General features: G+C 43.0%; 1 protein-coding gene across 3 annotated transcripts in view; it reads left to right on the top strand.

Annotated features, from left to right (window-relative positions):
• Positions 1-305: 305 nt before the first annotated feature.
• Positions 306-26,547, top strand: part of LOC101540493 (A-kinase anchor protein 17B) — a 34,738-nt gene continuing 8,496 nt past the window's right edge. Inside the window, exons 1-5 of one of the 3 annotated variants that reach the window (XM_055121629.1) lie at positions 306-438; positions 2,452-2,582; positions 6,258-6,310; positions 21,714-22,484; positions 24,873-25,003. In XM_055121629.1, the coding sequence (XP_054977604.1) occupies positions 21,732-22,484; positions 24,873-25,003 (884 nt within the window). In that variant the 5' untranslated portion in view covers positions 306-438; positions 2,452-2,582; positions 6,258-6,310; positions 21,714-21,731. The remainder of the gene's footprint in view (positions 439-2,451; positions 2,583-6,257; positions 6,311-21,713; positions 22,485-24,872; positions 25,004-26,547) is intronic. The other 2 variants (XM_055121630.1, XM_004614489.2) reach the window with 2 other exon arrangements.

Below are 26,547 nucleotides of genomic sequence, written 5' to 3'. Positions count from 1 at the left end.
AGCTGTTCGTCGAAAATAAACAGGTTGCCTGGAGTGGGAGTTCAAGAGACCGGAGAAATTGCAGCCTTGACGTGGCTGTTCCTTCTTGCAGGGTATGGGTGTTGGGGGAGCTTGGGATGGAATCGTCAGGAGCAACCGCGCGCACCGGGATAAACTTTGGCTGCAGTTTTGCCACACGAGAGGGGCGGGGTTACAAGGTGGGGTTCTCGAGAGAACGCGATTGGCGCTGGGGGAATCCGAGGGGCGGGGCGATTTCATTGTTGCCCTTGGCCCTGGCTGCAAGTTGAGGGCCGGCCGCGGGGGGTGGGGGTGGGAGTGGAGCTGTTGAGGGGAGGCCGTTGACTAGGTTAAAGCCCACCCAGGACAGCCCGCTAATAAGTAGGCTGACGGGGGAGCCGGAAGACAGCAGGGGGAGCCGGGATCCCGGAGGCAGCCGAGGTGAGCTCGGAGGGGCTTCACTGGGGGGAAGGGGCTGTCTGGGGCGTGGGCACCTGAGCGATCACCTGCATCGCTGACTTGGATGAGGTGCGGCCGCTTGTCTGCTCACAGTTCTCCCCACGAACCTTTCCCAAACTTGTGGGGAATGATCTCTGTGAATGTCCCATGGCATGGACCATTGGAACCGCTGCTGTTGGCAAGTACCGCTGTTAGCAACGGCGACCGCGGTAGAGGTCGCGTCGTCAGGCGGGACTCCCTCTCTTCTGACACCGACGCCACAGAGGCTTGAGCGGTTTGGTTGGTTAGATTCGGCTCAGTATCCTCCGCCACGCTCACAAGGCGGGCAGCCGAGTCCCGCCGCGTTTCGGTCCCGACTTGGTACCAAGTCGACAGAACCGGCTTCATGGGAATGAGGGAGGGGATGGGTACCGGACTCAGCTGGCTCTGCCTGTCCTGAAAATCCAGTCGTTTACCCAGTGATGCGCCCCTGCTCTTCACCCTGAAAAAAAATGGTCTACAGCCTGCGGTCCTGCCTCGCTAGGGGGAGCTCTGGCCGTCGAGTCAGTCAAGAGTTGTGGAGTGTAGGGTAGCATCACATGAGGCTGACACCCAAGGACAGTAGATACAAGGGCCAGGGGGATTGCCCCATAGCTGGAAAACTGCTTCATGAGCGGAGGGGAGAAGGCAGAAGGAATAGAGAAGGGATCACTAAGAAAATGATGGCTGGAGGAATCAGTTGGGATGGGAGATGCATGCCGAAAGTAGATAATGGACCAAACATGATGACTTCTCAGTGTCTGTGTTGCAAGCCATAATGCCAAAAGTAGAGAGAGAGAGAGTATGGGGAATATTGTCTGCCATGGAGGCAGGGGGAGGGTGGTAAAGAGGGGGTATACCCGGAATATTGGTGGTGGGGAATGTGCACTGGTGGAGGGATGGGTGTTTGATCATTGTGAGATTGTAACCCAAACATGAAAGCTTGTAACTATCTCATGGTGATTCAATACAATTTTAAAAATTAAAAAAAAAAGAAAGAGAGGAACAGACATAGAAGGACTGCACTCATTGGTAGAGTATAGAATAACATCATATGAAGCTGACACCCAAGGACAGTAGATACGAGGTCCAGGAGGATTGCCCCATAGCTGGAAGACTGCTTCATGAGCAGAGGGGAGAAGGCAGTTGGAATAGAGAAGGGATCACTAAGAAAATGATGGCTGGAGGAATCAGTTGGGATGGGAGATGCATGCCGAAAGTAGATAATGGACCAAACATGATAATCTCTCAGTGTCTGTGTTGCAAGCCATAATGCCCAAAACTAGAGAGAGAGAGTATGGGGAATATTGTCTGCCATGGAGGCAGGGGGAAGGTGGGAAGAGGAGGTATACCAGGGATATTGTTGGTGTGGAATGTGCACTGGTGGAGGGATGGGTGTTTGATCATCGTGTGATTGTAACCCAAACATGAAAGCTTGTAACTATCTCACAGTGATTCAATAAATTTTTTTAAAAAAATAAAAAAGATAGAGTCTCCTGAGTTTAGCCAAGGTTAGTCAAGTTAGCCAGGGTTAGTCAAGAGTCTCCTGAGGTAACTGTGGCATCCAGCTTTGGGGAACTTGAACGTGATCTTTCGGGGCTCAGGTCATGTACTTAGGGCATTTCCCCGCCTTCTGTCTTGTCTGGAGGTTTCTGAAGTAAGCCCGTTTCCAGTCTAAGTAGGAGAGTGAGGCAGGCATCACTGGAAAAATGCAGCAGGGGCTGCCGGTAGGCCGAACTTGGGGTTGGGTGGCAGCGGAACAGTATGGTGGTGCGGGTGGGGGCGGGGGAAACAAGAGTTGTCCTTTGTACCTTTGCTCTCCAGCCTTTTAATTATTTAAAGCCATGCTCCCCCGGGAGACCCGGGGGAGACCAGTAGCTAACTCTGTGTCTGAGGAGGGACGTTTGTTGAAAGAATGGGTGCCAGCATGGGACGGCCTAGTCTTTGGATCTTTCTCATCTGAGGTACCTTTTCTAGATCGTGCCGAAAGTCTCAGGCGCAGCCATCTCATTCCGCCTACCATCCACCTGCCTGCTTCTGGGTCAAACTTGGAAACATCGGTCATGATCACGCTTCTTGAAAGTGTCCAAATGTGTGCTTTGAGATTGGTAAGACTCAATCTTCATATTTAAAAAAACACACCCAAACCTTCTTTACAGGAACCAGAGAGATAGTATGGTGGATATAACACTTGCCTTGTTGGCACCGAACCCGCCAGTAGTAACTCCCCAGCACCATTGCGTGCGACCCATAAAAAGAACAATAATAATAATTTAAAGCCTTGCAGGCATTTCCCCTCTTACTCATATCGTGCACAGTATTTGAAAAAAAAAAAGGACATGTACAAGAGGCCTGCAGGCACTGGGGTTTGCGGGAGCAGGGAAGTCACATTTGTCAGATGGCGGTGGGGCTGATTGAAAGGGAGTAACATGGGCCTGGGAGGACGCTGGAACTGGCTGATGCTATCCTGACTCCTGTGATTACCACTGACTTTTCACTGAGACCTAACCAAAGATTGTATCTTTGAAGATTGAATTTGGCCACTGGTCTGTCTTCTGGGCATGACACATGTAGAAGAGCCTTTACTCTTTACATGTTGAAAAGCTGTTGCTTTCATGTACCATTTCCAGCATTAGAAGGAAAGATATAGTGCGGAAATATGGGGATATGATGGTGGCTGTGGTAGCAGTGGTGATGAGAGACAGACTATTTTCTACTTTTTATTTTGCTTTTGGGTCACACCCGGCAATGAACAGGGACTACTCTTGGCTCTGCACTGAGGAATTACTCCTGGAAGTGCCTGGGAGACCATATGTGATGCTGGGAATTGAACCCGGGTCGGCCGCTTGCAAGGGAAACACCCTACCCACTGCACTATTGCTCCAGCCACTTTTTTACATTTTTCCATGTGCTTGAAATCTTATCAAATAAAACTTAACCATAAGTAATATTTAATAATAATTTTAGATATTTCAAATAAATTTAAGATTTTTTTGCTTTAGTTTATGTGATAGGGTTACAATAGTGTTAAATTTTATGATGTTTATGTACAAAATCAGTGCAACCATCTTCACTGATATGCCCATGACCTCCCACCTCTATTCCTGTGTCACATGTGGTCCCTTTTTCATTCCCGAACACCTTTGCCCCTACCTTTGGGTAATTGGTTTTGGAATCCAGGGCCAAGGGTTTGTCATTGTTCCATACTGCTTTTCCTCTGTTTGGGAGAGACTTGTTTTAAACATGTAGGTAAGTCTATCACTGAGATTGTCGATGTGTTCACTTTCCCAAAATGCTTTCCCATCATTGCCAAGAGAGAGCCACATTTGCCAAGTTGTTTCAGCATCAGGTTGCTGATTCATTTTTATATTTAGGTACTTTGAAATATTTTTTTTGCTCCAACCAAGCTTTGTTCAGGGATTACTCCTAGCTTTGTGCTCAGGGATCACTATTAGCAGGGCTCAGGAGACCCAATGTGGTGCTAGGGATCAAACCCAGATCAGTACATGCAAGGCAAGAACCTACCCTCTATATTATCTCTCTGGCCTTAGGTACTTGGTTTATGGCAAATATATCATTTGAGAATAATAACCATGAAATGTCCTATTCAGGAAAATTTCTGGGGAAAATGGCAATTGACATGACAAAAATTAAAAATTTAACCTTTCCTTATTGTAGCTGCCAAATTATTTCCCAATTATATTATCAATGAAAATGATAAAGACAAAAAATAAAGTTTCTATAGTATAAAGAGCAAGGGCTACAGCACAACAAAGTAGCAAAATAATTTTAAACAAACAACCCAATAATATTGAAATGCATAATGATACTATTGACAACACTTACATAAGAAACTTTTCAAACAGTAAATTGGGATTTTCCACAGAAATAAAAACAATTTGCATGTATTTGTGTATGTGATACATGTACACATACATAGGTGCATGTGTGGAGACAGAGTGATAAGCTCCTTTGACTTCATGAGATTGTGGATTAGGGAGGATTTATGGATGAATTTTAAAAAATATAGAGGGGGAAAGTTCTGAAGATATAGAACAAAGGGCTGGATCACATGCTGGTGGAATATTGTGGTGTTACCCAGTTAATAATGTTACATAATGGGGCTGGAGGAATAAAATAATGGGTAGGGCATTTGCTCTGCATATGGCCAAGCCGGTTCAATCACTGGCACCCAATATAGCCCCCGGCCCACCAAAAATAATTTCTGAAAGCAGAGCTAGGTAGGAACAAACATTGAGCACCACCAGGTGTGGCTCCAAAGCCAAAGAATTTTTTTTTAAAAAATGTTACATAGAGACTGTGTGTGTAGATGTTACTGGTGCCCGCTTGAACAAATCGATGAGCAATGGGATGACAATGTTACATAAAATACTTGGAGGAGGGGCTGGAGCGATAGCACAGCGGGCAGGGTGTTTGCCTTGCACTCGGCCAACCCGGGTTCGATCCCTGGCATCCCATATGGTTCTCCAAGCACCGCCAGGAGTAATTCCTGAGTGCATAGCCAGGAGTAACCCTGAGCATCGCTGGGTGTGACCCAAAAAGCAAAAAAAAAAAAACCTTGGAGTTGATGAGTGTTTTGAGTGATAAAAATAGAGTATGAAATAAAATTTTATTTGAGGGGGAGCATTAATGAGATGGGAATATTTTGTTTGTTTGTGGTTTTGGGGTAACACCTGATGATGCTCAGAAGTTATTCATGGCTCTGCCTTCAGGAATTACTCCTTGTGGTGCTCAGGGGACTATCCTCCCCTCCCCCAACCTGGCTATGGCAGGCACTTTCCTTCTCTCTCTCCCTATCTCTCTCTCTTTCTCTCTTTCTCTGTCTCTCTCCCCCCCCTCTCTCTCTCTCTCTCCTTCTAGGGATCCAGGTTTGATCCTCATGTCCTATGGCCTCTAGAGTACAACTGGGTTTAACCCTGATTCCCCTAGCACATGGGGCAGCCAATCCACCCATGTACACACACACAAAGAGATTAAAAATAACTACCTGAAAAGTAGCAGATTAAACTATTAATCTGGGGCCCAGAGAGCTAGCACAATTGGATGAGCACATGCAAAGCATGCAGAGGTTCTGAGTTTGGTCCTGACATTGCATGGTCCCTGAGCAGTGCTAGGAGTAGCCTCCAAGCTCCACTGAGTCTTAACCTCTCAAAAAAAAAACCCAATAATAAAAGGTTAAAGATATTAACCTGTGGTTGGAGCAATAGTATAAGAGTAAGGTACTTGCCTTTCTTGCAACGAACCCTAGTTTGACTCCCCAAACCTGATATGATCTCCTCAGCCACAACCAGGAGTGATCTCTGAGAACAAAGTAAGCCCTGAATACCTATGGGTATGGCCCAAAAAAAAAACCAAAAGAAAAAGTGATAATCTGTATTCCCCTGGAGGAATTTCATAGATTTTAGATGGTGGAATCAGCTGTTTCAGTGTTGGCATTTGGGGTGGAGAGTTCTTCATTGTGCAAATCTATCCAGTCAAGTGTAGTGTATGACACAACCCACACTCACCCCCCATGACAATGATGTCCCTTCCAACCCTCTTAATTGTGACGAAAAAAATCAACTATTCCTAGGCCTGTCCTGATACTCTGGCACACTTTCAAACCGCTGAAGCAGATGTTCAGACATTCTACCACTCTCTCACAGTGAGTGTGGAAAACGGGATCACTCCTCTGTTACCCAATGTAACCAAGGCTTCCAAGGGCAGGCACCATTTTCTGCCACAGATTCCAAGTAACTGTCTTCATTTCTGTCTCTTCTCAGACTCAGTTCATCGAGAGTGACTCATCACAGGAGCCCTCAGAAGATTTTGCTCGGTAGGTACCCTCAATTGGTCCCCAAATTCACTGATTTAATATGAATAACTCATGTGTCTAAAACAACAAACACGTCTGCATTATCATTTCACTCCATTTTTATGGGTCTTTTCCTCTTACTTCTTTTCTTCTCTTTTGGTGTTTGGACCACACTTGGAGAGGTTCAAGGGTTACTCTTGGCTCTGTACTCAGAAATCACTGCTGGTGGTGCTCACCATCTGGGATGCTGGGGAATGAACCCGTGTTGGTCATGTGCTCAGCAAGCAACTCATCCACTGAATCTCTGGTTCAATTCTCTGGGTATTTTTCAACATGAAAATTTTCCCTATTAAATGTGGTTGATGAGCAAATTCTCTGTTATAGGATAGATTGGAAGTTAAGGTTCAACTATGTTTCAGGCACTGTCCTAGGTTCTCAAAATAAAAATAGTATATTAGGGGCCAGAGCAATAGTACCATGAGTACTATTGGGTTTTTATCTTTCATGGGGCCAACGTGGGTTCAATCTCCAGAATTCCATGTGGTCTCCTGAGCACCACCAGGAGTAACTCCTGAGTGTAGAGCCAGGAGTAACCCCTGAGCACCACTGGGTGTGACCCAAAAAGCCAAAAAATATAGTAGACTATGGTCAGAGGAATAGTGCTATAGGCCAGAGCATATGCTTTGCATGATGAAAGTCCAGATTTTATCCCTTGTACCACATGCTTCCCTCCATCCCAGCATTGCAGGAACAATTACCAGCACCATGCCATGAAGCACCGTGCCATGAAGAGCACCTGACTATAACCCTGTCTCTCCCCCCACCCCAAAAAAGGATGGATCAGTCACTGGGGATAGGGGATATCACTCAGAGCACTGAGATGCATGTTTTATATGTAGGAGGTCTGGGTTTGATCCCCAGCACTTCATGGTTTGTTAAGCACTGTCAGGAGCAACCCATGAGCTACCCTCGGACTAGCACTCCCCAGAGCACTGCCAGGTGTTGCTTCCGAACAAACAAAAAAGAGCAGACCAAGTAGTGTTCCTGCCCTCATTAACTTACAGAATGGGCAGTAGGGTAGTACATACAGTATGTAGATCAAGAAAGTCATTGTTACTTGATCATTGAAGTGACACAGGGGAAAAGCAAATGAGTTGATCATCTTCCAATATGAACACTGAGATTTGAGATAGTTACTCAAGGATGTCTCAGAGTGTCTCAGAGGATGTGACCACTGAACCCAGCGCCAGGAATAGCCTTGAAGCACTGCTGTATATGGCCCATCTCCCACCCCTCCCTCCTCACCCAAGAGTTTTGGCTACTGTGTAGTCTTCTCTGGAAGAAGGGAGACTAGTTAGGTTGCTGTTGGAGTAAACTGGAAGTGATGATGGTCACTTGGACTGGGCTGTGCAAAAGGAGCTGGAGATAGATTCAGGATGAAACAAAAATATGAAGTCAAAAGGACTTGCTGAAGGACTCTCGGAAAAGGAGGAAGAGTACTTGAACTTGGACATCTGGGTGGAGCTTGACCCTTTTTAGGAAGATGGGGATCACTGAGTGGGATCAAAGAGCAAGTCGGAGGTGGAAGACAGGTTTGGAGGTAAAAATGAAAAGTTTAGGGGGCTGGAGCAATAGCACAATGGGTAGGGCGTTTGCCTTGCATGCGCCGACCCAGGTTCGATTCCCAGCATCCCATATGGTTCTCTGAGCACCGCCAGGGGTGATTCCTGAGTGCAGAGCCAGGAGTAACCCCTGTGCATTGCCAGCTGTGACCTAAAAAGCAAAAAAAAAGAAAAGTTTAGGAATTTATTTATTTTGGTTTGAGGGCCATAGCCAGGGCTTTTGTGAGGCTTTTGGTGCTCAGGGGATCACGCGATGCTGGGCATCAAAGCTGGATGTCCTGCATGCAAAACTTGCTCTCCAGCTTGTCAAGCTATCTGTCTAGCCCTAAGAGTTTTGGAATTTAGTAACTGGTGGGTCTCTCGTGGTTCTCTTCCAATGATTCCAGCTCATCATGTTGGAATGTGCTTGAAATATCACTGTGGAGACATGACAAAGTAGTTGAATATCAGAGTGAAGTGTAGCTCAGGCTTTGACCTGTATTCCAGTAAATGCAAATGAAAGTCATTTTGTTGTCACTATATACTAATTAAGTAGCAGACATTTTGAAAAAATAAATGATAATAATCCAAACTGAGCAGTTCTGCCCACATGCTAACAATGCTGAGGGCCAGCTAATTGATCTTCCAGGAGATCAACTTCACAATATCTAATGAGCCGTGCATTCTTACCCATTGGCATGGTAATCTACCTTGAGGAAATAGGGTTTTTATTTTAAATTAAGGACTGTGCAGAGATTTTTATCACAATGTCCTTTTTCACCCTAGTAGAATAGGAGTACTCTGGGGAAGAGCATTGCTCTTAAAAATTAATCATTGGAAAATGTAAATTCTCAGGGGAGCGAATGTCTAACAAAATATGTATAAAGTCCCTATATAATTTTGTCAGAAATCAGCTATAAGTGTGGCACAGGGATGGGGCTTGACCATATCAATATCTGAAATTGTTATTAAACAGATGCAAAAGCCGGCCTTATGGGTCCATAAGGACAAGCATGTTGTTTCTCCCCAAACTTTGATATTTCTAGTTCTTTTCTTTTTTTTAAACCTTGGCATTGCTTTTAATTTTTTTTAAAGTTACCGAATCATCGTGATTTACAGTTATTCAGGATTGAGTTTCAGGCATACAGTGATCAAGCACATATCCCTTTCCCAGTGTCCCCTTCCCTCCACCAATGTCCTCAGTTTTCCCCTGACCCCTAGTCTGCCTCTATGGCAAACATTTTTTCTTTGAGGCACTGTGGTTGCTAAAAGCATAGCATGCATATCACACCTCCTTTTAGCACCCAGTTCTCATCCAGATTGAACAATTCCCTCTATCATTGTATGGCTTTTAACTGTGAATCTCTGTCTCAGGCAGATTACCCATCAAAACATCGCGGCACAGCAGTCTGTTGTGGAGGGTTGAAAAATTAGCTTCTCCAAATGTTTCCACCACTGATTTTGCAATAAGGTATTGGGTAATAGATATCTTGTAAGAACTTGTATTCAAATAAGTTTGCTTTGGGATTTTAGAAACATTGGGAAATACTGCTGCTCTCAGAAACTGCTGAGTAATGCACACGCCTATGTAAAGGCTGATTCCTCCTGTAGGTGGCACCTGTGAGCAGGAACGTTGCCATTGTCGGTCATTTTCTGATGGTGAAAATAAAATACTGAGAACTCTGAGATGTGTATTTTCCCTAAATTGGAACAAGTGAGGCAAAAGTGCAGATGTATGAGGTATTTTGCCACCTGGTCACTTTAAATCCTGATTGCTTCCTTAAGGGGAAGAAGAGAAATCATGAGTCTCGTAGCATTATAATAAACTGCTGCAAGTCAGAGTTAAAAAAGCAGTACTTCTGAGAGGAACCGTCTGGAGAGAGAGGACTTCTATAGCACTGTAGCACTGTCGTCCTGTTGTTCATCAATTTGCTCGAGTGGGCACCAGTAACGTCTCCATTGTGAGACTTGTTGCTACTGTTCTTGGCATATCAAATACACCACGAGGAGCTTGCCAGGCTCTGCCTTGTGGGCGGGATACCCTCGGTAGCTTGCTGGGCTCTCTGAGAGGGACGGAGGAATTGTCTGGTTCAAATCCGGGTCGCTTCGGGTGAAGATAAAGTTAACTGATGAACTAAATTGATGGTATTCCCAGCAATACCTTAATGTTGCTTTGAGAAAACTCAAAACATAAGTTTATTTATCAGTTTATCAGTTAACAGATAAACTTAACTATGGCTCGTTCACAGAGGTATCACCATGTTTTGGTGTCTTAATCCCAGCAAATTTCGCAGCCTCTTCTCTCCACCATGTTTTAAATTGTACATATTGAGAATTTTCTAACACTGCCTTCACAAGAGTCTGCGAATCAAGCGGGAGCAGATTATTAGCTTACGCAAAATTTTCTAGAAGGGCCAGCACACAGAGGACTTCTACAAGAGAAAAATTCCTGGTGTTTCCAAAGGCACAAAGGCCAAAAGAGTGACCTGACAGATCCACTAACTGCTTTGTTCATATTTGAAAAATGAGTTTCCTCCCTTGCTATCAGGGAGCAATAACCTACAGAGTTATAATAATCACATTGGCAGCAAAAGGCCTATCCAAAGCCTCCTATTAAGTCACTGTATTTTTTTTCCAGACTTGAGCCACATTATACAGTGCTCAAAGGCTACTCCCAGCCTGGTACTTGGAGCTGCTCCCAGCTCCGTCCTCCCAGCTCAGTACTTGGATGTCACTTCCTGGTGGGGTTTAGGAAACAGAACATAAGCATCCTGCATGCACAGCATGTGTTCCAACCCATTGAGTTATCTCTTTGGCTCCTAAGTTACTATATTTTTGTTAATCTCAGAAACACTGCTTTCACAAAAATGTTCCCATAAAGCAGATGTTAGTATGTTCTTTTAAAACTTAGCATCTTATTTTTATTTTATTATTTTATTTTTTTTGTTTGGGGCCCACATCCAGCAGTGCTCAGAGGTTACTCCTGGCTCTATACTCAGAAACTACTTCTAGTGGTGCTTGGGAACCATACAGGATGCCAGGGATCAAACACTTGTATGGCAAGCACCCTACCTACTGCACTACTGCTCGTGCCCCCTAAAACTTAGCATTTTAAACTGTGTGTCTCCACTCCTTTAAGGATGATGTAATTTTTTTTCAAGTCTTGAGAGAAATTTCTTTATGATTTACTATCAGTAACTGATTTATATACCTATTTTAACTTATTACCTATTATATATACCTTTATACTTGGGCTCACATAAAAAAAATTGGTGAAAAGGGGTTGCAATATAAGTGGATCAATATGGAAAGTATCATGCTAAGTGAAATGAGCCAGAAAGAGAGGGACAGACATAGAAAGATTGCACTCATCTGTGGAATATAGAACAACAGAGTAGGAGACTAACACCCAAGAATGGTAGTATATAATACCAGGAGGTTGGCTCCATAGCTTGGAAGCTGGCCTCACACAATGGGGGAAAGTCACCCCAGATAGAGAGGGGAACACCAAGTAATATGTGATTGGAGATCCTGTGCGGGAAGGGAGATGCGTGCTGAAAGTAGACTAGAGACTGAACAGGATGACCCCTCAATACCCTTATTTGGAACACAACACCCAAAAGGAAAGAGAGATATCAAATTGGAATGCCCCGCTACAGAGGCGGGGTGGGGTGGGGGGGATGGGACTGGGGGGGGAGGGATACTGGGTTCATGGGTGGTGGAGAATGGACACTGGTGGAGGGATGGGCTCTTAAACATTGCATGAGGGAAAAACAAGCACAAAAATGTATGCATCTGTAACTGTACCCTCACTGTGACTCACTAATTAAAAATAAATAAATTAAAAATTAATTAATAAAAAAATAAAAAAATAAAAAATTTTAAAAAGGGGGTTGCAAGTGGACAAAGTTTAAGATGCCCTCCTCTAGAGGCCAGGAGCTAGTATAGTAGTACAGGCTTAGGGTACGCCTTTCAGGAAGTTGCTTCTGGTTCAATATCTGGCTCTACATAGTTCCTCAGCACTACTGGGTGAGAGCCTCCCCCATCCCAGCACTGTTGGTGTGACCCAGTTCATCCCTGATACTGCAGTCCTGAGCAACACGGCATGCTAGAGTCCTCATATTTAACCTCTAATTGGGTTGGGCTTTTTGTTGTTGCTGCTGTTGTTGTTTGGGGGCCACGCCTGACAGTGCTCCCGGCTTACTCCTGACTCAGGACTTAACACCTGGCGGGCGTTGGGAGACCATATGGGATGTCAGGGATCAAACCCGGATCATCAGCGTGTATGGCAGGCACCCTACTTGCTGCTCGCTGAACTATCGATCCAGTCCATAGCCTTTAACTGGGTTGACTTCTCAGTCATCAGAAAGGCCTCCTGGGGCCCCTGAATAATGCACAATGCTTGGGAGCCCCCCTCAAGATGCCCCGCTTTAAAATAGGTAAACAAAGCCCAGAAATGAAGTTGCTAAAGAGACCAAATGGAATCTAGTTTTCTTCCCTGGTGGTGCTCAGGACTCATTCCTGGCTATGTGCTCAGGGATCATTCTTGAAGGGGACCTGGGCACCCTGTGTGGTGTCAGAGATCGAACAGGATTAAACAGAGTTAGTGCTTTAATGCAAGAAAAGCACTAACTTTCTGGCCCACAAATGACTAACTTTAATGTTATAAAGCCTGGAGAAAAAATAACACAAGGGAGCAGCAGGAGCCAGATATGTACTCAGTGGTACAGCACCTCCTTGCTGGTGTGAGGCCTTGGGTTCCAGCCACTGCAAAAAAAAAGGCTAGTTAAATTTAGAAAGGCAGCCAAGATCTACTCCAAAAGAAAATATTGAGTTGTACAAATAGTCCTTTATTTTCCACTGTTTTAATAAAAACATGCCTCATTCAAATGGCCTTGTTAACACTGCCAGTAAAATATTTTGGAGAGTATAAAAGCAAGCAAGACTGAGTGATGGATTCTTTTCCTTGTAACTCAAGTGCTTTTAGACTTTCTGGGTTAGCTTTCTGATCTAACTTGAGAGGTATCAGAGGAATCTATCTAATGTCTTCTGAAGTGAAAGAAAACCTGGGAATCGTTTGAATGCAGAGCCTAAGGAATTGATTCCATTTTCCACTTTAGATTAAAACATGCACTTTAGCACCAGAGATATTAAGTGGTTAAGAGCTGGCCTTGCACTTAGCCAATCCTGCTTTAACCCCCAGCAACACATATGGTCCCAAAGCACCTCTAGGGGGAGCCTCTGAGCACTACAGGGTGTGGTGTCCAACTCCAATCCCAAATTAATTAATTAATTAATTAATTAATTAATTAATTAATTAATTAAACATGCACTTTAGATAGAAAATGTGGCTCCATGTTAAAGTGCATGCTTTGCATTCATGAGACCAGCACTGCATGAAACAGACAAACAAAAATACAAATCCTTTAGATTTGTGAGAATAGTTCTCTATCAATATGCAGTCAGGTTTGCTACTAGGTTTAGAAGAAAGGAAGAGGAGGTGAACAGATGACTAGAGAAAGTAGCCACATTCACATTCTATGCAACTCTGCTAGAAATGTTCTGGCATTGGGAATATGTCAAGTGAAATGCTTTGATAAAGTTATGCATACAAGATACTACTGGAATGCATACCACGTAAACAAGACTGAATAACTGTAATTCTTTAAAGCCAAAGGAGTTCTCACTTGCTCCTGCAAAAGTGTTTCCATGAGTGCTGCTTTTATTTATTTTTATTTAATTTTGGTTTTGGGACTACATACTGTGGTGCTCGGAGCTTATTCCTGGCTCTGCACTCAGGGATCACTCGTGGTGTTCAGAGGACCCTATGGGTTTCCTGGGATTGAACCTGGGGCACCAGCATGCAAGGCAAGTGTCCTGCACTCTGTATGGTTGGGCTTTGGCCCATTGAGTGCTGATTTTAATCACAAGGCAAGAAGACAGACAGGAGTTAGAGGAAGAGGTCGTATGGGAGCACACTGGAACATGGGGATAGTTTAAAATATTTATTAAATTAAATTTTTTGATGATTTATGGAAAACATAGTTTTGAAATTCTTTGCCATCAGTCTTTGGTGTTTCCTAGGATCTTTGTAGAGGAAACCTTTGTTGAGGAAATTAACTGATGCATATGGCAATGACAGGTGAAATGATGAGAAAATCTTGTACGAATTCTGCCATTACTCTCTACTGAAGTACACACGTTAAAAACAAATCTTAGGGGGCTGAGCAATGCACTGGGACTGCGAACTGGGCTACAACTCTGTGCTGCCCGGGGGGTGGATTTTTTTTTCCTCCCCACCCTGTCTTCCTGCACGGAAAACGGCGGGTTGGCGGCACCCACGTGGCAGGCGCCATCTTCTAAGACTCCAAACCCAGAGGTATTCGGTGTTTACTCTTGGGGCTTCCAGGAACTCATGGGAAGGGGGCGTAACTGGCACGCCCTCGGCCCAGATAAATCCGGAGCCGCTGAGCGTGAAGCGGACCCTCTGCGCCTAAAGACTTTGACTCCAGAGACTTCTTACAGCAATGCACTGGGACTGTGAGCTGGGCTATGCAATTTCTGGCAGAATTTTCCCTGGACTTTATACAGAAATGCAAAACCGCGCAGATGCAGCAGCATCCGCGCGACTTAACAGTTATAATTGTCAGCAATGTGAAATGGTTCCTTTTGAACAGGTCTGACTTGGGGGGGGGGAAACTCCAAATAATAACAGTAAGTTTTTGTTGAAATATTGAAGGTTATTAATGTAGCAGCCACCTCTCTGGACTGTGAACTAAGCAAAAGCCCCACGCTGGCCGACGCGGCGTGGCGTACATCATACTATGAGGCACGGGAAGGGGGATGAGGGGGGGAAAAGGGAAAAGGAAAAAGGAAAAAATAGAGTTATGTACTTGTAGCAGTGGGGCTACATATCTCTTCATTTCCAGCAATGGAAAACTAATTATCAAATGCTTCCTTGGTAGTAGGTCTGTCTCTCTTGGGTGGAAACTCCAACAACTATAGTGAGCTTTGTGTTGAATTATGGAATGTAATCAAGGTAAAGAGAAAATGAAGTGAAATTCATTAGTTATACAGTAGGAGGTAAGGGGTGGGGGTGGGGGGTATACTGGGGTTTTTGGTGGTGGAATATGGGCACTGGTGAAGGGATGGGTGTTTGAATATTGTATAACTGAGACATAAACCTGAGAACTTTGTAACTTTCCACATGGTGATTTAATAAAAAGTTATAAAAAAAATCTTAGGGGGCTGACTTGAATGCTCTAAAAATCTACAATGGTGGTTAGGAAAATTGGAAATAATGGTAGTGGGAAGGTACAGTGGTGGTGGGATTGGTGTTGGAATATTGATTGTAGTAAATCATCATAAACAAATTTAAAAAAACTAAATGCATTCAAAAAATTAAAAATAGGAAAATCATTATAACAACATTTAGGCAATGCTACTTGATATGGTAGCACTGTAGCACTGTCGTCCTATTGTACATGGATTTGCTCGAGTGGGCACCAGTAACGTCTCCATTGTGAGACTTTTTACTGTTTTCAGCATATTGAATACACCACAGGTAGCTTGCCAGGCTCTGTCGTGCGGGTGGGATACTCTGGGTAGCTTTCGGGGATCTCTGAGAGGGACAGAGGAATCGAACCCAGGTCGGCCACGTGCAAGGCAAACGCCCTACCAGCTGCACTATCGCTCCAGTCCAAATTGATATGGTAGATATGTTTAATTAATACAATAAATTAATATAAATATCTTATATCTATGCATAAACACAACAATACTCGGTCATAAATTCCATTTAAAATAGATTAGGGTCAGGGCAATAGTATAATGGGTAGAAAACTTACTTTGCATACAGTTGACCTAGGTTCAATCCCTGGCATCCCATATGGTCCTCAGAGCACCACTAGGATAATTCTCTTTTTTTCAATTTTATTGAGTCACCGTGAGATAGTTACAAGCTTTCATGTTTGGGTTACAATCACACAATGATCAAACATCCATCCCTCCACCAGTGCACATTCCCCAACAATATCCCCGGTATATCACCCCTTTTTAACCCTCCCCCTGCCTCCATGGCAGACAATATTCCCCATACTCTCTCTCTACTTTGGGGCATTATGGCTTGCAACACAGACACTGAGAGATTATCATGTTTGGTCCATTATCTACTTTTGGCACACAACTCCCTTCCCGACTGATTCCTCCAGCCATCATTTTCTTAGTGATCCCTTCTCTATTCCAACTGCATTCTCCCCTCCGCTCATGAAGCAGGCTTCCAGCTATGGGACAATCCTCCTGGACCTTGTATCTACTGTCCTTGGGTGTCAGCTTCATATGATGTTATTCTATACTCTACCAATGAGTACAGTCCTTCTATGTCTGTTCCTCTTTTTCTTTCCTTTTTTTTTTAATTGTTAAAACTCCCATCCCATCTGATTCCTCCAGCCATCATTTTCTTTGTGATCCTTTCTCTATTCCATCTGCCTTCTCCCCTCTGCTCATGAAGCAGACTTCCAGCTATGGAGCAGTTTTCCTGGCCCTTGTATCCACTGTTCCACTAGGATAATTCTTAAGTGCCAAGAGCAACCCCTGAGCACTGCTGGATGTGGCCCAACCCCCCAAAAAAGATTAATTTTGGCCTACATTTATGTTTGAAACATGCTTACAAACAGGAATTGCATCGGGAGAAAAACCATTTTAAGCCCATCTTTAAGGGCCAACTAGAACCTTTTCCACTTTCACCAGATTTAAGGATTGCCATATGTTCGCTAGGAATGCAGAACTATCAAAACTTAAAAAAGAAAGCACCTGTTAACGTTAATTATTGGCTGTAGCTATGAATATTTTCCAGACACATCTGTCTGTTTTAGTTATAAAATAAATCAGTTATGACTGGAACAGTCTGTAGCTAGATCAGTGGTTGCATGGGGGAGAAGAGGCTAACAAAGGGGTTTTAGAAAACTCTTGGAGATGAAAGGTACTGAGGGTCGCCCAAGCAGTACTCAGGGGGTCTGGGGCCTCTCTTTACAGTGCTTGGGGGCTACTAGAGCTAGCCTGAAGACTATAAAAAGCCAGCTTTCAAACTAGGGCTTCTATACAAGGCAAATACTCTAGGCCTTGAGCCATCTTCCCAACCCCTCTGCATCTTGAAATTGGTGGTAGTTTTACAGGTGTATCTACATAGGTCAGATGTTAGCAAAATATACACATTTGGTACACCTGCAGCATAGTGTGTTATGAAAGGTGGTTTGTAGTATATAGATTATGCTTCAATAAATCAGATTTGTAAAATACCTTTGCAGCCGCTGGAATGGCGAGCACTGAGGTGGCCAAGTGTTACCTCATTGATCCCGATCTATTCTGATTTTCCAGGCTTCAGCCATGACTCACAAATGTTGCTTATGGATGTTCAGATGGATGCCCATGGACATTGACAGGGAGCGAAAGCAGGAGTGGCTGTGGTATGGGGGGAGGGGAATCACATTGTAATATTATTGCCTTTGTAACACTCTGTTTGACCTTGAGCAAGTTGATAGCAGCAGTTGTGAGATGCCTCGTGTTAATGGTTTATTATCACTGAATTGTTCCTTTTTAATTCAAAAGGATAGCATACAACTAGCTAGTGCTTCTTGTAAACATTCAAAGATGAAAAGAAGAAGTCTACAAAGTAAAAAGGAAAGTCATTTCTTCTCTACTGCAGTCCATTTTACATTGGACATTTTACATTTTGAAAATATCCTTAACAATTTAGCACCCATATTTCCAGATTGTATATAAAGAGGGGTGCATCTGTGGTGCAAGCTTATTTTATAGCTTTTACTATTTTATGATATCAGGTTTTGTAGATCAAGATCAGGTTGCACATTTTATTGTGCTACTTGCTTTTTATTGTTCCTTAAAAATATGGGGGATGGGTGAGAGACAGTATAAGAATTAAGGCGTTTGCCTTTCACATGGCTTACTCTGGTTCAATCCTGAATAGGATCCCCCAAACATTGCCAGGAGTGACCCCTGAGAGCCAGGAGTAAGCCCTGAGCACAATCAGATATGACTCAGTCCACTTCAAAATAACAAAAGAAAAATATCAATAAAGGCTGGGGGGGTGTTTCAGTAGTAGGGTGGAAACCTTGCATACATGAAGCACTGGCTCAATTCCAGTACTGTAAAATTATTAATCAGTCACTTGTGTCTAATATCACTTATATATATCATCTGTCCATCCATCACCTATCATTTAACCATATGTCTATTGATCTGTCTTCTATGATATCTATATCTGTCTCTTTATCATCTATTTTCTGTGGATCTACCATCTATCCTTTATCACCTGCATATCATTTAGTGTGTCTGTCCATCATCTATCTGTGTCATCTGTCTTTTCATCATCTACTTCTGTCTATCATAATCTATTGTGTGTCTGTAATCTGTGTGTCTATATACCCTATAAATTTATTTACTCTCAATCATTTATAACCTACCTGTCAATATATCTGTCATCTGCGTGCCTACTATCTGTCTCTAATATCAATTATCTGACATTCCATCTTTCTGTCTATCCATCTGTTATCAACCTGTAACCTATAATCATCTGTCATCTACCAGTCATCTAATATCTTTCATCTATCTCCCTATATATCTCAGTTTATCTGTCTTTATCTATAATCTGTGTCTATGTCTAGCTATATCATCTATCATCTTTTTCTTTTCTTTTTTTTTGGGGGGGTCACACCTGGAAATGTACAGGGGTTACTCCTGGCTCATGCACTCAGGAATCTCTCCTGGCTGTGTTCAGGGGACCATATGGGATGCTGGGAATCGAACCCGGGTTGGCCACGTGCAAGGCAAATGCCCTACCCGCTGTGCTATTGCTCCAGCCCCTATCATCTTTTTCTTTAGCAACTGTCTATTGCTGTATATGTCATCAGTCTCTCATCTATCTGCTTACCTGTTGGTCTATCCATTTTCTCTGTTTACTTTCAATCTCCATCACTTGTCAACCTATCTGTGTGTCTGTTATTCTATCTAATATCTAGCATCTATCATCTGTTTCTCATATAACTAATTGCATCCATGTGCCTTTCTTATTTATTTATTTATTTATTTGTGTTTTTGCTTTTTGGGTCACACCCAGCTATGCACAGGGGTTCCTCCTGGCTCTGCATTCAGAAATTACTCCTGGTGGTGCTCGGGGGACCATATAGGATGCTGGGAATCGAACCAGGGTGGGCCGCGTGGAAGGCAAATGTCCTACCCACTGTGTTATTGCTCCAGCCCCTTATTTATTTATTTATTTATCTATTTATTTATTTATTTTTTGCTGCATGTGCCTTTCTATCTATACGTTATCCATCAATGTATCTATATTTTGATGTATTTATATGTATCTTTCATATTTTTAGTGAAGTCAATAGTTCTATTTAAAGAAATTTAGAGATGTGATAGGGGAGAAAGAGAGATACATGTTAAAAAGAGAGCACAGGGCTTTACCAGATTGGAAAAAGCATGAGAAAGAGAAATATGTGTTCAAGAGAGAAGTGGGAAGAGTGGATAATCGTTTTTGGGAAAAGGTCACACACAATATCTCCAAATTGTCTTAGCTTGGTATTCTCTGCCTACATAAAAAACACACAGCAGAAATGCCATTTGCACTGCTATGTTTATTATTGCCATGCTTTAAAATAGTTTCCCCCCTTCAGTTCTGTTTTTGCTCTGATGATCAGAGATTGCACACATGTAGTTGTGATATGCTGTCCGGGAACCACACTCCTTTAGTTCTGGTCCCACACATTCTGGTTATAGTTCTCACATGAAACCAGAGGTTGCACTCCTGGTACAGTGGCTTATACATCTATTTTTTTTGTGGTGCTCACAGAGGGGAAGGCAGTCAACACACTTTGGTTGCAATGCTCACATACACCTGGCTGAATGCTGGAGATCACACACTCTGTGGTGACACCAGGGGAGGCAAACAACAGAGTTGCTAGGATCATACTTGGTATATGAGTGGCACCAGAGATCAAACTCATGACCTCACTCATGTTCAGCAGGCATCTTTTCATCATTTACCTATCTCCAAGGCCTTAAATTGTTTGACTTTATTGCCACCATTTGAAAATTAGATCTCACACATGGACCTAGATTCCCGGCATCACTCCAATGATAGTAGTATCTTGCCACTGATGCCCTCTTTCCCACAGCATCGCTGGGGCTGAAGAGTTGTCCATCCCCCAGGCTCTGCTTGTTAGTCTATCCTTCCAAAGGTCCATTTCCAGTTAAGTTCTGACAGGTATTGCTTGGAGGCCATACAGGGCCACAGACACATCTTTTGATGCTTGGGACCTACCAGAACTAAAGCATATGGGGCTCAGGGATCCACCAGGTTCTGGGGGGGTCTGTAGGTAGCCTCCCACCTGACAGTGCTGGGGGTGTGGTTAGGTAGCCTTTGCTCACCGAGAACATCTTGCTGGCTACTGTAATTACCTGCTGTAGTCATCTAAGTTGAAATTTCTATCTTTTGGTTTTAGTATGAGATGGACATAGTAGCTAGTTTTTTTGTTGATTTCTTTGTTAGTTTGGTTTTTGGGTCACATTCAGTGATATTCAGAGCTTCCTTCTGGCTCTGTGGTGCCGGGCATGTCAAAAGCTCTATCCACTGAACTGTCTTTCTGGCCCAGTAGCTAGGTTTTTTTTTAAAAAAATCTTTACTTTAAGGTACTGTGATTTATAAAGTTATTCATAAATTTAAAACTATTCCCCAAATACAGTACATCAAACAAAATAGTCTTTGACTCATTTCTTTTCAAATTCTATTAGAACATTTTATTACATGTCAGGAAAGCAGAGAGGGAGGATCTGGGTGAATTATAGAAATTGGTTTCATTGGGTAGCAATTGTCCATGGGAGCACAAAAGACGTCTATTTAATCTCCAAAAAGGTAATAATTTTCTTTGTGAATTTAAATCACAAGTAGAAGAAATTGAAGTCAAATAACATCTATTTCTATTGGTCATACTTTGAACTGACTGAAAACACATCTATTGAAAGTTTTATTTAATCAGTGAAACATTTTGTTAAAACTGCTTGACAAAAAATCTGAGCCATAACACACCGGGAAAAGCATTTGCTTTGCACATGGCCAGTCGAGCTTTGATCCCCAGCACCCCTTATGATCCCCCAAGCCCACTAGGGGGGATCCTTAAGCGCAGTCAGGGGTAAACCTTGAGCTTAAAAACTAATAAATAACTGCTTGACAGAAATGCAGGACAGTTTGGGGCTGGAGTGATAGCACAGCGGGTAGGGCGTTTGCCTTGCACGCGGCCGACCCAGGTTCGGATCCCAGCATCCCATATGGTCCCTTGAGGACCGCCAGGGGTGATTTCTGAGTGCATGAGCCAGGAGTGACCCCTGTGCATTGCTAGGTGTGACGCAAAACAAAAATGCAGGACAATTTCTGAGTGAGTCACTTGTTTTCCTGAATCTGTCTCTATTTTCCCAACTACAAAACAGACATGCACATTGCTACACACAGGTTGTTTCACGAGTTCAATGAAATAAAGACTGCTACACCAATAAATCTCATAGCTTTTGTTTCTTGAGAACTTTTGTGTACTGGCACTGTTCTAGGAATCCCATGTCTATGTATGTGCTCATTCAATGATTCCAGAAATCCTACAATATATTTGAAAGCATATGAAACAAAAGTAAACTATTATATCTTGATTCTCCCATAGGACACTTCCTCAAGCCAGGTAAGCAGCACTCCAGTTTTAAACCAGTATGTTGTGCCATTTGTATGAACATGTTCTCTTTTGCTCTCTAAGGTCTCTCTGGGTTTTATCATGATGATCACAGTGGTGTATGATAACTCTGAGGCCACTGAACTCTGTGCAGCTCAACACCTCTACCTCAAGCCTATCGCCAAATTGATGATCAAGGTCTTGCTTCCAGAGAGCACTGAAATTCTGAGACACTTTTCTAACTGGGAAATTCTTGACCAGTTGAAGAGCTTGATTTGTCCCGACCAGTTCACCACTGTTCGGCTCTCCAAGAGTACGAAGGACTTCATTCGATTCGAGGGGGAGGCTGAGACACTAAGTTTGGTACAGATCCTCAAGGCTAAGTTACATGGGAAAATCATCAAGCTAAGTGGTCTGAAAACAGAGTTAAAAGTTGTGGCTACAGACGCCCAAGGTGAGTGGGAACACTTCCCCAAGGACAAGGAGGCTTTATCCAGTGATGAGGGTGAAGACCAGGACCACAACACGAGCCCAGATTCCATCTATTTCGAAGGTTTGCCCTGCAAGTGGTTTGCACCTAAAGGTTCCAGTGGGGAGAAGCCATGTGAAGAGATCCTCCGGGTGGTTTTTGAAAGTTTTGGGAAGATCAAGAATGTGGATATCCCTATGCTTGACCCTTACAGAGAGGTAATGACTGGTGAAAGCTTTGGAAGTTTCAGTTTGGGCTTGCAGACTTTTGAGGCTTTTGTCCAATATCAAGAATCAACTGACTTTGTAAAAGCAATGGAATCTCTTCATGGAATGAAGCTGATGCTGAAAGGAGATGATGGGAAAGCTCTGGCATGTAATATTAAGGTAAGAAGTTGCCAGAGTGTCTTTGTTTTCCACTGTTTAGGAAGACTTCAGTAAAAACTAGAAGGAGATCTCCCATGAAGTGTCTTAATACCACTCTCTGATCAAGAACTAATGTGGGTTATTGTTCATAGATGGATGTTTAGGAAGAAAAATGAAGAAACAGGCATGCAGTCACTTGTGGTTTTAAAGTGATGATCATTCTAATGAGGGGCTCTGCCCTGACTTCCTGAGTGGATTACAGGATTTTTCTTGGTCCTTCTGGAAAACAAGTGCATATGCTTATTCCAGTTGACAAATTGCTGAGAGAGAGGCAAAGCTAAAGAGAGACAGAGAGAGAAAGAGAACATGCAGCTTGAAGACAGTAGGAGAGCACTTAGAGTCCCTCTTTACTCTGGGATCACAACTTGTTGAGATTGTACACAACCCTAACAAAACTTGGATTCTGCCTTTTTCAAATTAGCCTGTCTCTCCAGGCTGTCAGTTTCATGGATGCCTGAATCCTTGGCCAGCTCTTTCTTGAAAACTAGATCCAATCAAAGATAAGATGTATTCAACCCCTCTTTTTTCTTTAACTGAGCCTTCACATGAATTTGTAGTTGCAGGTTAAGTAGCTTCTTACATATGAGTGAGAATGAGTGAATGTGTGATCTGTGAATCTAGTTATGTTAAAATGCACATTTTATTTTTATTTTTATTTTTTTTTTTGCTTTTTGGGACACACCTGGCGATGCACAGGGGTTACTCCTGGCTCTGCACTCAGGAGTCACTCCTGGCGGTGCTCAGGGGACCATATGGGATGCTGGGATTTGCACCCAGGTCGGCCGCGTGCAAGGCAAACGCCCTACCCGCTGTGCTATCGCTCCAGCCCCTAAAATGCACATTTTAAACTTGTAAGCTATCTGTCATTAAAAAAGCTTAGAGTAGCAACTAGAATCAGTACCCACATACCATGGTGCAGCATTTAAAATGCATTACCGGGGCTGGAGCAATAGCACAGCGGGTAGGGCGTTTGCCTTGCATGCAGCCGACCCAGGTTCGATTCCTAGCATCCCATATGGTCCCATGAGCATGGCCAGGGGTAATTCCTGAGTGCAGAGCCAGGAGTGACCCCTGTGCATCGCCAGGTGTGACCCAAAAAGCAAAAAAAAAATGCATTACCAGTGAGATTGGGATGAGTTTTAAATGTTTAAAATGCACCACCAGTGAGATGAGACCAGCCCAGCTCCTTAGTCTACCCACCCTATCACAGACCCCTCCCAGGAAGGTGACCATAATCAGGAAGATGTGGTTTATTTTCTTTTTTTTTTTTTTTTTTTGCTTTTTGGGTCACACCTGGCGATGCACAGGGGTTACTCCTGGCTATGCACTCAGGAATCACCCCTGGCCGTGCTCAGGGGACCATATGGGATGCTGGGATTTGAACCCGGGTCGGCCGCGTGCAAGGCAAACGCCCTACCCGCTGTGCTATCTCTCCAGCCCCAGATGTGGTTTATTTTCATACATACATATTGGAATCACAAGTACTGCGTGTGTTTAGAAAGTGTAATTATAGTGCCTAGATTTTATATATATATATATATATATGTATATATATATAGGAGAGGGAGAGATTTACAAAGTAGTTTCATATTCATTGTACTCAGATCTTGGGTCCGCTTTCCAGAATCTTGCTTCTATAACCTTTCCTCCACTTTGGGGCTATTTTAGACTGCTATGTGTTTAACAAATAAATTTATTCAGTTGATCTTTATAACAAAGCAGTGAGTGGTAAGATATCCACGTGCCTCAGAGCCCATATGGATGATACACTCTGCTGACAAGATGGTCTTGGTAAGTATCTCTGAGAATTCTGCCAAAGAATACTTGGAAGTGCATAGGACTGTTAGGGACTGAGAAGCACGAGTAACAAGCACAAGTAACAGGTAAATGAAAGGTGTCAAATGATGGCAAACTCTTGATCTTGGATTATAGAAATGAGAATGCTAAGGAAATATGGGAGTGGAGGTAGTGAATGAGGAAATGGACTGATGATAACATAAGGGCATTGGTAAAGGGTCCTGGGCAGTTCAGTGGTGAAGAGGTGAGGGGTAACTATGTAAATTAAAACTATAAGAGTCAACACTATTGTAACCATGTGTCCCAAACTACTGAGTGTGAGTAATTTACTGAATAAAGTTTTTTAAATGAGTTTGCTAAGGAGGCAGGCTGAGGAGAGGGAGGAAATCTTGGGTAGAACAGTATGGGTACTCTGGTGATAAAAAATGATACTTTGATTTTCTTTCAAAATTGTTGTGTGTGTATTTTATCTATCTCTCTGATTTGGAACACATCTCGTTAGTTGGCACAGTTCTCTAATGAAACTTTAAAAAATTTGTTGGGGAGGAGCAGGTTATGTTTGATACGACCAAACACTTCAGTGAAGGAGCAATACAGAGGAGAAATCAAGAAAGGTTAAAACTACAGGAGCTTGAGGAAGAAAGAAAAAAAGAAAAGAAGAGAGAAGAGGCAGAGGCTGAAAGGTGAGGCTGTTTAGAAAAAGGGGTTATCTTTTTTTGTTTTGATTGATGAACATTTATTTCCCTTTAAACAAATGTCTTGATTTATTAGGTAATGCAGGCAGGAATTGGTGTTGAAACCTCTGGTGGGTCATACAAGTATGCTGTTACTAAACCCAAATGACAGAAACAGTTTCAAACAAGATGGTTAACAAAATGGTATATTTGCCAGGGAATCAAGGAATAAAGGAACTAGCAAAATTGAGACATCTAGGAAGAAATGATTTTCAAACGAGGGCCAGGAATGTTTTTTTTTTTGCTTTTTGGGTCACACCTGGCTATGCACAGGGGTTACTCCTGGCTCTGCACTCAGGAATTACTCCTGGAGGTGCTCAGGAGACCATATGGGATGCTGGGAATTGAACCCGGGTCGGCCATGTGCAAGGCAAACACCCTACCCACTGTGCTATCGCTCCATCCTTGGGGCCAGGAACTTTTATAGTGAAAATCTCCTAGCAATAAATGCCTCTCATGTGCATACCACTTTTTTTAGCAGGGCATGGGGGGGCCGTGGAAGCATTATAGCTATTACTCAAGGTCACGCTTGGCCAGAAGTTTGGCCCAGTCAAGCAACTATTACCCAAATTTCCAGGTTGTACATGCAGTCCAGGTAAATCTTGAGTTTTTTGTCCAGACTCAAAATTACTCAAAATAATTGTCTTTCTTTTCTCTTCTTTCTGCTTCCATCAGAACCTAACCAAAGTGTTTTTAAATGTCAGAAAACAGTATCCAATAAAAGCATCCTCATTCTTCTAAGGCAGGATGTTTTTATGACTGTGTGTTAAGTTGCTATGTGCCAAGGAATAGTTCTCACCCTTATTCTTTTCCCAGTGCCTTCACTTACCTTTCTTTGCCAATGTAAAATTAACTTACAGAAGGTCTTGATTCTCAGTGAAAGGAAATCATAGTAAAAGCTGAGTCCCTGCTATTGTTTTGAGTAAGTGGGGCCCAGAGACCCTTCCTTTGAATTCTGTAGACGTCTTTTTTTCATACACTGTCTTTATCTCTTATTTTTCATTTAGGTAGCATGATCTATAAAGCTATTAATAACAGAGTTTCAGGCATTTGATGATCCAACTCCAAACCCACCAACAGCATAGTGCCCCTCCACCAATAACCCAAGATTACCTCCCTCTCCCCAGCCTGCCTCCTTAGCAAACTCATTTTAAAAACACTTTATTCAGTAAATTACTCACACTCAGTAGTTTGGGACACATGGTTACAATAGTGTTGACTCTTATGGTTTTGATTTACATACCATAAAGTATAGAGTTACCTCACCTCTTCACCACTGAACTGCCCAGGATCCTTCACCAATGTCCTTATGTTATCACCAGTCCATCTCCCCATTCCCCGCCTCCACTCCCATATTTCCTTAGCATTCTCATTTCTATAATCCAAAATCAAGAGTTTGCTGTCATTTGACACCTTCCATTTCCTTATCTTGTTACTCAATGTACCACAGGTATGCAAGATCATTTGTCCTCTCTCTAACTTATTTCACTTAA

The sequence above is a fragment of the Sorex araneus genome, chromosome X (genome assembly GCF_027595985.1).
Source record: "Sorex araneus isolate mSorAra2 chromosome X, mSorAra2.pri, whole genome shotgun sequence".
In the NCBI taxonomy this organism is placed as follows: domain Eukaryota; kingdom Metazoa; phylum Chordata; class Mammalia; order Eulipotyphla; family Soricidae; genus Sorex; species Sorex araneus.
Note: the sequence above shows the minus strand (reverse complement) of the source record. Positions and strands in the feature narration are given on the sequence as shown.